The sequence below is a fragment of the Dendropsophus ebraccatus genome, chromosome 3, assembly GCF_027789765.1.
Source record: "Dendropsophus ebraccatus isolate aDenEbr1 chromosome 3, aDenEbr1.pat, whole genome shotgun sequence".
In the NCBI taxonomy this organism is placed as follows: Eukaryota; Metazoa; Chordata; class Amphibia; order Anura; family Hylidae; genus Dendropsophus; species Dendropsophus ebraccatus.
This window is the reverse complement of record NC_091456.1, coordinates 68,463,490-68,477,477: the sequence shown is the minus strand read 5'-3', so window position 1 is coordinate 68,477,477 and position 13,988 is coordinate 68,463,490. Positions and strand designations below refer to the sequence as shown.

General features: G+C 43.4%; 1 protein-coding gene across 10 annotated transcripts in view; it reads left to right on the top strand.

The window, feature by feature from the left end:
• MPDZ (multiple PDZ domain crumbs cell polarity complex component) overlaps window positions 1–13,988 on the top strand; it is a 117,179-nt gene that overhangs the window by 83,850 nt on the left and 19,341 nt on the right. For all 10 annotated transcript variants that reach the window (XM_069961962.1, XM_069961964.1, XM_069961960.1 and 7 more), the window contains 6 exons: window positions 136–219; window positions 301–494; window positions 5,108–5,255; window positions 10,187–10,273; window positions 11,366–11,462; window positions 13,676–13,716. In XM_069961962.1, coding sequence (XP_069818063.1) covers window positions 136–219; window positions 301–494; window positions 5,108–5,255; window positions 10,187–10,273; window positions 11,366–11,462; window positions 13,676–13,716 — 651 coding nt within the window. The remainder of the gene's footprint in view (window positions 1–135; window positions 220–300; window positions 495–5,107; window positions 5,256–10,186; window positions 10,274–11,365; window positions 11,463–13,675; window positions 13,717–13,988) is intronic.

Below are 13,988 nucleotides of genomic sequence, written 5' to 3'. Positions count from 1 at the left end.
GTGTTTGCTTGTCAATCTGTTACCATGTACTCTTATCTCTTTTTTTAAATATGGATGATGTGATAAACTATAGGCCACTGCCTATGTTTCTATCCCCTGTTTTTGTTTTTAATGTTTTTATTATTTTTTTTTCAGGGTGCCATTATAATTCATGAAGTATACGAAGAAGGGGCAGCATCTAAAGATGGCAGGTTGTGGGCTGGTGACCAGATATTAGAGGTACGACTAGCAAGAATTACAAACATATGAGATTTCTATTTTTGTTGCCTTCATGAGTTACCTATCCCTGCTGAATTTTAGGTCAATGGTATTGATCTTAGAAATGCCACACATGATGAAGCCATAAATGTGCTGAGGCAGACACCACAAAAAGTCCGCCTGTCTGTATACCGGGACGAAGCACAGTACAAGGAGGAAGATATGTATGATGTTGTCACAGTGGAGCTTCAGAAGAAACCAGGGAAAGGTCTTGGGTTAAGCATCGTGGGGAAGAGGTAAAAGTATACCATGTTGGTTTATTTTAACTTAAATATGCAAAACAGGAGTCCGTGGAGCCTCGGTTGCGAGCCTCAAAACACGGGATAGCCAGATATCACTCGCCTGTTGCCACGGGGTGCCTCCATGATAGGGAGAGCACCACACCACCCTAATAAATAGCCCCTAAAGTCCCACTCGGTTGCGAGTATTGGAACATAAACAGGGAAACACCAGGGTGGCCCCTCTTTGTCAATGTCTAACTCAAGGCGGAGCATTGCAATCATGACAAGGGCTTGCCAAGGCAGGCTTCCATCCACAGACAGCAGTTTCGGGGTTTTTGCCCCTCGTCAGTGTGGAGTAGGATTCTGGCTAGCTGGGGCAATAGCAAATAGACCAACAAAAATGTTTGTTGGTTTATTTTAACTTAGCTTTACATGTGCTATTAGAAATGACTGGTCATGGTACTGGTAATGACTGGTACTAGTAATGAAAAGGACTGGTCATGTAGATCCAGAGAAAGGTGTGTTAGAGCCATGTTTTTAGCTATATAGCACCTGCAGTTTCCCTTGTACACACTGTAATAATACAGAAGACACATTCTTGGGACTAACATTTTACCTGGTGTCTTGAGAAGTCTTTATGTTCATGTGATCTGAACCCAATGTAGTACTCAATGGCAGTTTACCTGATAAAAATTGCGGTGTTAGGCTGGGTTCACACTACATTCTTCTTATCCGGTTTTTCATTCGTTTTTTTTTTTTTTTTCAAACGGATGCATTTGTGTGCATCCGTTTTTCTATTGACTTCCATAATAAGAAAAACGGATCAAAACGGATTTTTTGGACACAAAAATGAGGTCGACTACGTTTTTGTGTCCGTTTAAGAAAAACTGATCTGTTTTGATCATTTTTTTTTTTATAATGGAAGTCAATGAAAAAAAAAACAGATCAAAATAGATTCACACAAATGCATCCATTTTTCCATAAGTTTTTCTTCCTTTTTTTGCAAAAATGCAGTGTGAACCGAGCCTAATACATTTTTTACATAGCTGGGCATCAGGGGCGTAGCTAATGTCTCCTGGGCCCTGGTGCGAGAGGCCAACTTGGGCCCCCCTCCCCTCCTTTCACGACCAAGTGATGCTATTGTTGTGTGTGTGTGTGTGTGTGTGTGTGTGTGTGTGTGTGTGTGTGTGTATATATATATATATATATATATATATATATATATATATATATATATATATATATATATATATATACACACACAGTGGTGCCTTGGATTATGAGCATAATTCGTTCCAGGACCGTGCTTGTAATCCAAATCCACTCTTAAACCAAAGCAAATTTTCCTATAAGAAATCATGTAAATGCAGACAATTGGTTCCACACCCCAAATATATTTATTATTCTGTACTGTACAGTAATAGAGAGGATGGGAAACACAAGGGCTGACAGAGACTGCAGGGAGCAGGGAGGAATGAGCGGGGCAGATGTGGGCACATACATGCAGCGCTCTCTGTCCGGGGAGAGAGGGGTTACAGCTATGGAGAGATTACCCCCCCCCACAGTCCTGTCCCCTGATGTAAGCCCCAGCCTGAAGGGGATCTGCTATGATTTGGAAGGTGTTTGGAGTACAGTGCTGTAGACCCCGCTATGCAGGCCATGCCCCTTCTCCACTCGCGCTCCCACCCAATACAGGAAGTTCTTAAACCAAAGCAATGCTCTTAAACCAAGTCACAATTTTGAAAAACTGTGAGCTCTTAAACCAAAACGCTCTTAAACGAAGTTACTCTTAAACCAAGGTACCACTGTATGTATATATATATATATATATATATATATATATATATATATATATATATATATACACACACACACACCAAGACAGATATTACCTATTACCGCCATACTGTTACCGACCAAATCCTGTATACTGAGACCAATATTACCAGTAATACCAGTATATAGGAAGGAAACATTACCGCCACACCACAACCACTACCATCACCACCATATTGTTACTGACCAAATCCAGTATACTAAATCACCTCATCCAGTCATATAGAGGTGGTCCCAGCTCTACACAGACTATATACACCATATACATTACTGTGCAGTTATATCAGGTGACTCACATGAGACGTCTTCTCTGATCGGAGTTCTTCCCTTTTCATCTTCTTCTCCATCTGTCCTGGGCCGTTATGAGAACTTCTCCGAGCCACGAATCCACAGAATCTGCCAGACAGACATATTAGGCTCCACACTCTGACACCATCTCCATCTCTCTACACATCTGCACATCTGTACTGTCCGCTTTACACCCTCATTTAGTGGGTAGCCCTGACTCTATGTGACCCCCTAATAATATATGCCCCCCTCTGTGTATTCCCTCTCCCCCTATGTTGCCCCCCCCCAAATCGATGGTCCCCTCCCTTATAGATGGCCCCCTCTACCCCCTCCCTTATAGATGGCCCCCTCTCTCCTCACCCTCCCTTATGGATGGTCCCCTCTCCCCCCACCCTCCCTTATAGATGGCCCCCTCTCCCCCCACCCTCCCTTATAGATGGTCCCTCCTCCCCCCCCTCCCTTATAGATGGTCCCCTTCCCCCCCCCTCCCTTATAGATGGTCCCCTTTCCCCCCCTTTATAGATAGTCCCCTTTCCCCCCCCACCCTCATAGATGGCCCCCCTCTTTCCCCCCACCCTCATAGATGGCCCCCCTCTTTCCCCCCACCCTCATAGATGCCCCCCTCCTTCCCCCCCACCCTCATAGATGCCCCCCTCCTTCCCCCCCACCCTCATAGATGGCCCCCTCCTTCCCCCCCACCCTCATAGATGGCCCCCTCCTTCCCCCCCACCCTCATAGATGGCCCCCTCCTTTCCCCCCACCCTCATAGATGGCCCCCTCTTTCCCCCCACCCTCATAGATGGTCCCCTTCACCCCCCCTCCTCCCTTATAGATGGCCCCCTTCACCCCCCCTCCTCCCTTATAGATGGCCCCCTCTTTCCCCCCACCCTCATAGATGGCCCCCTCTTTCCCCCCACCCTCATAGATGGCCCCCTTCACCCCCCCTCCTCCCTTATAGATGGCCCCCTTCACCCCCCCTCCTCCCTTATAGATGGCCCCCTCCTTCCCCCCCACCCTCATAGATGGCCCCCTCTTTCCCCCCACCCTCATAGATGGCCCCCTCTTTCCCCCCACCCTCATAGATGGTCCCCTTCACCCCCCCTCCTCCCTTATAGATGGCCCCCTTCACCCCCCCTCCTCCCTTATAGATGGCCCCCTCTTTCCCCCCACCCTCATAGATGGCCCCCTCTTTCCCCCCACCCTCATAGATGGCCCCCTCCTGATAAAAAAACAAAACTTAACTCACCTGACATCGCGCTCCCACGTTGATCCTCACTCCTTCGCCTTCGGTCTGTCCCCGGCTGCGGCGCGGCTGCCGGGGGTGTCGCGTCTTATCCCCTGCAGCGCGCGCATCCCAGAACTCCCTGCGCGCCGGAAACCGTAAGTCAGGGCCCAAGGCGCGCAGGGAGTTCTGGGATGCGCGCGCTGCCGGGGGTAAGACGCGACACCCCCGGCAGCCGCGCAGCAGCCGTGGGAAAGACGGAGCCGGACTCTTGTGACCGCAAGCAAAACAATGCTTGCGGTCACAAGAGTGATTGATCGGGGGGCCCCGCGGGCCCCCCTTGTGGCGGGCCCGGTCGCGGCGGCGACCCCCGCGACCACGGTGGCTACGCCACTGCTGGGCATGTTGTAAAAATAAAGTAATACCTAGCTACCCTGGTTCCCCGTGGCTCTAGTGTTTTCCATTCCCTCACTGCTTACCACTTCTCCGTGCTTATAGGAGGAGATGTTAAAGCAGGACCAATCACTGGCTAAGGGTCCTATTAGACAAAGCGATTTTTAACAGTAAACAATCCCAAACGAGGTTGTTTATCGTTAACCTGAAATCGGTCACCATATTACACAGAACCATAGTCATTAGTTATGATCATCACTATGATCGTTACTCCATCTGATCCCAGGAAATGAAGGAACAATGTGGAATTACACTGAACGAATGCGGAATTACTGCAATCAACTAGCGAATGATTAACAATGATTTTGGTGTCTGCACCCAACGGACGCTTTCTCGTTGATCGTTTGTCATTGCCTGCATTTACACAAAACGATTATCGTTTAAATTCAAACCATATAATAATAATTTGCACGACAATTGTCTCGTGTAATGGGGGCACTGCACAGCCAGTGATTATCCCAGCAGCCACTTCTTGCTCCGACTCCTCATCCTGGAAAGAGGGAGGAGAGATGAGCAGTGGGGCACCAGAAGGCCCCGGAAAAGGGAGGGGCAGTGGGCCAAGGTAACTAAGTATCATTTGCTAAAGGCAAGAAGCAACTTCAAGATCTGCTCCCAAGTCTGCTCTGTTTTAATCTTGTACATAACAAAGTAGTCATTCTGACCCACTACTTCTGTAACCTTTCTAATTCTAAACTGTTATTAAAATGTGGAATGTAATAATAGTATCAATATACAATAGTGAATCTTTGTGTCATGTATAATTTACATATTAGATGTGTGGCATGTGTGTAAAGGGTATGCTTTACCATTGCATTTTTCCACCCCCCAGAAATGATACTGGAGTATTCGTCTCAGATATTGTGAAAGGAGGTATAGCAGAGATGGATGGAAGGTTGATGCAAGGCGATCAGATATTAACAGTGAATGGAGAGGATGTGAGGAATGCTACTCAGGAAGCTGTGGCAGCGCTCTTAAAGGTAACTGTTACATATAACTATTGCATTGTCAAATCTTAATATTTGCTGTTTAGATTTTGAAGCGCTAGAAGGTGTTGTCCAACTATAAATGTTTACTTGGTAAAATGACTGGGCTAAATAAATACTCTCAGTGATCCCCCTTTCTGTGCCATTCTGATGGTTCCTGTTCCCAGCACTTCCTGGGAACATCTCGATATGAAGAGCAGAGCTGTGTGTATACATTTTATGTAGAGATGCACAATGTACCAAATTTTTAATGCAATACCATTACAATACAAAACTAGGATTTCCAGCTATTAAATACTGTATGTTAAGCCATGCAATAGCATGACTTATGGTACAGCACCTCACTTCAAAGAATGTATTAATGAGGTAACGCCCACCTCCTCCCGACCTATGGCATAAAGTTACGGCATGGGTCGGGGGAGGAAGTATGCGGCCTCTGATGTCTGACTTGTATCATACTGACGAGTGCTGGCTGCTGTTTGCAGATGACACACAATAAAAATGTGAGGTGCTGAGTCCCTACCCATTAATTTGAATGAGAGGGGCAAAATTTGTAGCACTCCATGGATCAGGTACAGAAGGCCCAACTCATGGAGTGTAAGGAGTTGAGTGGCGATATATTGTATGCCTTCTGTTCAGACTGCCACTACAGAGTTTTTTTTTTTTTTTCCCATAATTTTTTATTGTTTTCATAATAAAAGCAACATATCACAATTCACAGTACATAATCCCGCCCACCCACCGCACGGAGGGGTAAAAAAAAAAAACGTTTCCAAAGCTTCTGAAACCTTAAGGTTGCTTTAATAGATCTCCTTGCCATCATCTCCTCATATTTCTTCACCTTACTAACCAACCCCTTCCATTATTCCAACCCAGGGGGTGTACAATTCACCCATCTTCTCGCTATCAAAACCTTTGCACATCCCATTATCTTATTCAGTAGTGAATTATTTTCCCCGTCTTCCACCAAACCACCCAATAACAACTGGTATAGAATATGACATTTGCAATGACAGTCCCATTTCTCTCTCAATATGATTCTTTATATCCTCCCAATAGGTACAGATCGTCGGGCAGGCCCATATCATATGTATCATGTCGGCTCTCTCAGTGTGACATTTATTACAGCTCACGACTTGACTACTAAAACGAGATAATGTCTCAGGGGTTCTATAAAGCCAAAACAGGATTTTAAAGTGTATTAACCTATGTGCCGGGCTGCATGAAACTACTCCTAGATTCTTAACTATTATCTCCCATATTGTGTGGTGTATCTCACCAATTTAGACCTTATCTTCTGTAAATGGGGTACTCTTTTTTTTCATTGCCACTACAGAGTTAAGTGACCATAGTCACTTTTGGATGCAGACACTAAGCAGTGGTCTGTGTAAATCGCTGCTTCCTGTTAGGGATTTCATGATACCAGAGTTTTACAATACTTTTTTAAATATTAAAAAAACAAAACATAAAATACAAAGTTTGCCAACGGGAATTGACATTGAAAACTGTCAATCCCACTGTTAGCTATCATATAATGTCCCCTTGGACTGCACATTTAATGACCACATATAGACTGAGCATAAGGCTCATACACTAAGCTTTTTATTCATACGATCAGTCTATGGGATATATACTACACTGAGCACTTGTTTGGGGCTATTTATCTCTTTTGGTGGCAGACGCTAAGTAGCGATCAAAGAAAAAGAAAAATTTCTAGAAATTTTATTCCTGTAATTACACACACAATGGTAAAAGACTTACATATGACAAGGGGATGAACAGCAACAACTAATCCCCTGGGAGGCAAGTAAATGTAACATTGTAAGGTGCTAAATCAGCTACATATAGCATCTAATTCAATGGCACTGGGCACTCGTGTACAAAAAATATATAAACAAGCAGGACTAACGCACCAAAAAGACTAACAAGAAAAAGTGCAAAGTGCACAACAGTCCCGCAGTGTATAACTGTATAATCAAACCTAGGTTTGCGTAACCGGTAAAATACCTACTATCTCCTCCTTACCCTATGCATGTTTCGCGTGTATTCCACTTTAAGACCCTTGACAAATCGGAATACACACAAAAATACATTACATTGATTGTAATGGAATCCTGGCCGGAGTGTATACACTCTGTCCGGGATTCCTTGCAACCACACAAAAAACTGACATGCCATTGAATAATGTCCGCACAAAAATTACAGAGCAGACAAGGTAAAGTGCGGCTTCGGCCACCATTTACATTGGCAGTTATGGGTAATTGAATGTGGGCACACCCGAATGTGCCCACATCACAATTCTAAAGAAATTTTAAAGAAAAGTTCAGAACAGCCGGTGTCAGTGAAGTTCATCCCGGCCAGTACTGCAGTACCGGCCTTTCTGTAAAACTGTGTGTAGCGATCAATATAAATCATTGCTTACTGGACACCCACCTGCCCCAAGAAAGGGGTAAAGTGGAGATGCACATCATTACCGTTTAACCCTCTGTGGGCCATACAGTGATCAGCTATCTATACATATTTTTGCTTACTGTAGAGTAGCAGAATAACTGTAAAAATGACAGACACATTTACCTACCCTTCCAGTACTTATCAGCTGTTGTATGTCATGCAGGAAGGGAAGCGCTGTATTCTTTCCAGTCTGACTCAGTGCTCTCTGCTGCCACCACTGTCCAAAGCAGGAAAGGTTTTCTCTGGAGATTTGCTGCTGCTCTGTACAATTCCTGACATGAACAGAGGAGGCAGCAGAGAGAACTGTGTCAGACTGGAAAGAATACACCACTTCCTGCAGGACATTCTGCAGCTGATAAGTACTGAAAGACTTAAGATTTTTAAATAAAAGTAAATGATAAATCTGTATAACTTTCTGAAACTAGTTGATTTAAAAGAAAAAGATTTTTGCTGGATGACCCCTTTAAATATAAAAGGGATTTAGTATTTACTTACACCATATTATATACATACATTTTATATTATATACTCTTTACAATAGGGCTATACTAATTATTGAATGTGTATTTCTGACATTCAGATGTCTCCATACAGCAGTAGCATATAGAGATTTCTTTTGTACTTCAAGTAAAAGTTGGGTTCGGCCCCTTGGTGTTTTTACAGCATCAGCTAGTACCCAGGCTTTACTCTATTTATGACAGGACTATATTGATTTAAATGTCCACAATGATCAGTGCGCAAGGTTTGGAAATATGTTTGTAATCCCAGTAACGGCCAATAGATTGCCGCTTAATCTGAGAATATTTCTGTGAAAATCTCTGCTCTGGAGCTGGCATATAATGAAGAAAAGCTTTTTATGTGAAAGAAGAGGTTTGTAATCCCTGTAAACAGTAATCAACGGGAAAGCTGGCTATCGGTTACTGGTCCGTGTGCACTTAATTCTTTTGGCACCTTTTGTCTTCACCCCCAAAAGTGTGCCATCAAGTGCAATTTCTCTCCATTAGGCCCTATTGTTCAATCATGAAACTAAGGGAGGAGGCTTATTAAAACAAAAATGACTTCAATAGAATGGCTGTAATCATATACTCAATGACTCAGGAGATCCATAACTGGATAATAATAGCAAGTTACATCTGATGACTCCAGATGGCAGAACATAAAATAAAGAGCAGCAATAACTAGAATCTCCAAAGGCCTTGTTTAATAATCCTATTGATTCCCCATGTGGTTATTTTAGGAGAGTGCAGCCACGGCTCATCCTGAACTTCATCTTCTGCATTTTAACTTCTTCGAAAAGAAACACAATTTTATAATTTAATGCAAAGAGCTTGAGGTGGATATACCGCACCCAATATATTATCTGCCTGTTCTGCATCCATACTCCTAGCTGTTCTGGGTGGTAATATATCAGTAGACAGCACGTCCTGACTGTGACATCACTGGTTCTTGCTGCACCTGGTACACACTTATTTCTACAAGGGGACGCTGCTTATGGATTTTAGATAGACGTTGAGTAACTACGGTGTTTGTGGAAATGTCCGTTGAGAAAATAAAACTAAGGAATAGTGGAATTTTATATAGAAAGTCTTGAATAATGCAAGCTCTTCATGTCCTGGAAATCATTTTTGGGAATATTAAATTTTTCTTAGTTTTCAAAATGTACATTTTGTGTAAAATAATTTCAGATTCATTGGAATAAAAAGAACACTTAATTGTTTACTGCTGTAACAGTATAGAAAGATTTACTTTGTTGAGTCAGATATTTAACCTGTTGTAACCTCAATACGTAATGTTCTTAAAATGGATGGCCACCTTTTATCATCCATGTAAGTTTTAGATCCCTATGAATATTTTATAATGATCATGGCTGTTTCCTGGTAGAGAGCTCTAAATCTCCATCTGTACAGACATAGATGTAAAATATAACATGCTGATTGCCTTTTGCTGTGCCTAGTAGGAGCATGGGAGCTTTCTACATACTAGTTATTAAAGGAGTACTCTGGTCACAGCTAAAAATCTGATGCAGGTAGGGGGTTGTGGGAATATCATAAAGAAGGTATACTTACCCATCCCCATGCCTCTGCAGCGCAGCATCACTAGCTCTTTGACAGCCACTGGACTTTATTTATTCCTAGCCTTCTGCTACGTCACGACCCGGGGAAAAATACCTGCCGGGTTGTGATGATGGTGGAACTAGACAAGGCCGGCCTAGGTAAAAGATGGTGATGCGGTGCTACTTGGACCAGTAGGTATACATTCTTTATTATGTCCACACCCCCTCTGCCTGCACTGGATTTTTAGTTGTATCCAGAGTTGTCTTTTAACCTTTTTCTTGATGTTCTATTATGTCAAGATGTTGGTATAATTTCTAAATTGTTACTACTTAGAAATGGGGATTTCACAGAAGACACTGTATAATAATTTGGAGATACATTAGTACGTCCATCTTTTACATTAATATGTATCTGTTCAAGTGTTCTTTAGGTACAGTAAAACTGGAGGTTGGAAGAATTAAAGCTGGGCCATTCCACTCTGAAAGAAGGACTTCACAAAGTAGTCAAGTATGTGTTAGTGTAACTCTTTAACACTAAACCTAAGTCATAAGTTGTAGCTGAATGTAGTCTGGATAAAGTATATAGTGGACAAAAGTGATACTTTTCTTGATACACACACAAAAAAACAAAAAACAATAAAACATGATTTAAAAGAACTGATCATGTGACTGAAAAAGATTAAAAAAAGACTTACTAAGCTGATACATACATCAGGGTGACTAATGGGAAGCATCTAACCTGCTGATATGGCTCTATAGCCCATGGGGAGCTGAGGATGAAGGTACATTTCCTACTTACATCCTCAGTGCTGGTTTCAGTTATTTGTAGTTTAGTCCATATACTAATGAGGCAGTTTGGTGCTCTTTGTGTGTGTGTGTGTGTGGGGGGGGTGTTTCTAATGAATCCACCCTCAGTGCTCCGATCCTTGCTGGCTCTTACTAATGAATATTCATCCAGCGTTCTGCAATGATGAGCCCCTGATAGACGTCACTGAAGAGGGCCTCCCCAGTATTCATTGGAAGGGGCGCATTGGTGCACAGAGGATGAAACTAAGAGACATACCTTCATCCTCAGCATTCTGTGCAGTATAGGGACATATTAGCAGGTTAGATCATTCTCTTTTCCTGTTCCCTTTTAAGGTGCTTTCATTTAAATAGATACCATGCCCATTTGTTTTCCTTTATTTTTACAGTTGAAAGGGGGGGATTTGATTAAAAGATCATTCATGTAATCTTTCATTCAAACTGTATGTTCCATAAACGTTTAATGCTTTCAGAATATCTAGACTTCTTTTCCACATTTTATGTTGAATCTTTGTACTAAAATCTGTCCCAGCTGCACACCCTGGAAGCATGAAGCTGCACGGTTGAATAACAGACCTGCTGTGTCAGTACAGTCCTGCGAACATTTAAACATGGCACTCCCGGGATCATAATGACAAATGATGCCGGGAGATATGTTCGTCCACCAGACAACTTCACACTTCGTAGCTTCCATGGATTTCGGGGCATGGGAATAAGGGCTATGACTTGTTTCGGTGTAAAAGGATGGTTAGTAGTGATTTAGATGAATCATTTAGTAATTGTTTTTGTCTTGCAGGTCAGTGATGGCAACAGCAGTCTTACGTCATTCAATTTCCCTCCGCCCGGTTCTTCAGTGACTGAGACTACTGAGAGTACCTCCAAAAAGAATGAAAGTACGCTTTTTCTTTCCCCCAATCCCACCTACATTCAGCCCGTTAGTCATTTTGTCTTGTGTTTTTTTGTTTCAGTAGTAGTTGTGGTCACAATTGCTGAAACAATAGCTGTTAAAAATTAAAGGGGTTGGCCACTTTATGGTAAAATAGGTCAGTATTGGGGTGCCTTCACACGTACCGACTCTCAGAGGAAATCTTGCTGCAAGTTTTGCAGCAAGATCCGCTACGAGTTAAGGTCCTGGTAGGCCCCTGTTACTACATACTCACAGCGGTCTTTCAGACCGCTGCGAATATGTAGTGCAGCCGCCCCTTAACCCCTTAATCTGCTCCCGCTCGGCTCCCGCGTTGTGTGTATATACATTACCTGTCTCCTGCACTGGGTCCCGGCTTCCTGCTCTCCCGCCCAGCCAAACAGTGTGTTGCGCATCTGCAGCCACTGATTGGCTGGGCGGGAGAGCGGGACGCCGGGACCCCGTGCAGCAAGGAGAGAGGTAATGTATATACAGACAGCGCTCCCTGTGTACCTCATAGAGCTTAAATCAGACTCCCCTCCTCCAGGCTGGGCTGTCCTGCTCTTGTCTTGTCCTGTTTTGTTTCTGTCTATAAAGTTTCTGTCTATAAAATGGCTGACATGGAGAAGCATGTGACCATGTCCCGCCCCCTGTGTCCTTCATAGACATATACAGGCTCAGTGGTGGACACAGGGGGGCGAGGCATGGTCACATGCTCCTCCATGTCAGCCATCTTATGGACAGAAACACCACAGAGAAGGGCAGCACGGCATGGAGGAGGGGAGTGCGATTTTAGCTCTATAAGACACTCAAGGAGCTGCTTTCAGTATATATAGTGAGTACACTTACTAGTACTGTATACTGAACTAGTTTACTATAAAGTGGCCAACCCCTTTAAATGGGTATTACGCCTATGGCATTTTAAAAAACATTGCAAACCCCCCCCCTTGAGTTTTTTTTTTTTATACCTCTCGAGTGCTCCTTGGTGCCTCCTTTTAACAATTCCAAGTTTTCGCCTAGCTGGGTGGGACTATATTGAAGATGGCGCCAGCCGAGAAACTTAATCTCCCGACATACTGTGCACCTCCTGCATATCAAATATTAGTACACTGACTTAAGAGAAGTAGGATGACAGCTGTCATGTTTCTGACAGTACCAGGGGCCCAGTTCAGGGACAAACAGGGCCCTCCAGGGGAACAGCTTCTGACCGGCACTGGGACTACAACCTTTGTATTGGGGGGAAGGCCCTCCTTTGTCCCCCCACACACACACACACACACACACACACACACACACGCACACACGCACACACACCAGACAAATTAATCATCTTTCCTCGGTCTCTGCAGTGGGCCAGGTTAAGAGCGGTAACCTGGCCAATCACTGACATCAGTCACATACAAATAAACAGGAGCGGCACAGAGGCCGTTATTACAACCTATTACACATATCTCTGCATTGCATACACCTTCAGTAACTGTCAGTCAAAGAATAGTTCGGCTGCCAGTTATCTCTCTCATCCTTTTCATACACATGAAAGTTTGGCACTTCTAAATGTAAAGTGTTCCCTATGGGGAGGTGTAAGCCCCAGCCAGATAACTCTAAAGACGGTTTATCTCTCCAAGAACAAAGGAATCAGGCAGTGAAATTTCATCACACCCGACTCTTGTCTTAACCAACTTCATCTGTTGGAGGAGACTTTATACCGAGGCCTAACATGTTGGCATTAGTATAAGGTGAATACTTACCTTTGTATCCTGGGGGAACGTTTGTTTGCTTGTTTATTTTATGTAGGCTTCATGTACACAGCAGTACTATTTGTGTGGAGGCATTGGATTAACTCTTTATCTGACAAAGTTGAGTGATGGCCTGTACGAGCACCTGTAAACCAAACTCACTATCCAGCCATAGCAGACTTGAGTGAAAATTTGCTTATACCCCAGGTTTTTTCATAAACAGACTGCATTGTTTGTATGCTGTTTTATAGCTCTGGGTATCATAATTCCAATATTGCTTTTATATAGTTGCTCTGCCCCCTCTCTCCACAGTGACTGGCAATGCTTGTGTGCACTATTCTTACAAAAGTTTCTCCTTGGAAGTCACCTTGTCTTCCCAGTCTCTAGTAGCCAGGCTCAGTTTTAGATTCAATATATCCACTGTTCACTTAACATCAACTCTGAGGTTTCATTTTTTCCTCCACAGCTCCTGATATCCAAGGGCTAAGGACAGTCGAAATCATAAAGGTATTCTTTATACTTAGGAAGAATTACTATTAATATATGTATATATTATTAAAGTGACACTGTCACCTCCTTTTTGCATTCTGACTTCTCTACACAGGTGTAATTTTCGCAGTTTTCATACCTTATTTTAGATCATACGTCATGGTTCTTGTTCAAGTAAAAAGTCATCTTTTATCAACTGCAGATTGTGCTAAGTGGGCGGGGCTTCGTGGCAACAGCGCCACTTAGACCTGCCATGACGCCACCGTTGGGCTCGCCCCTCTACGATGTCA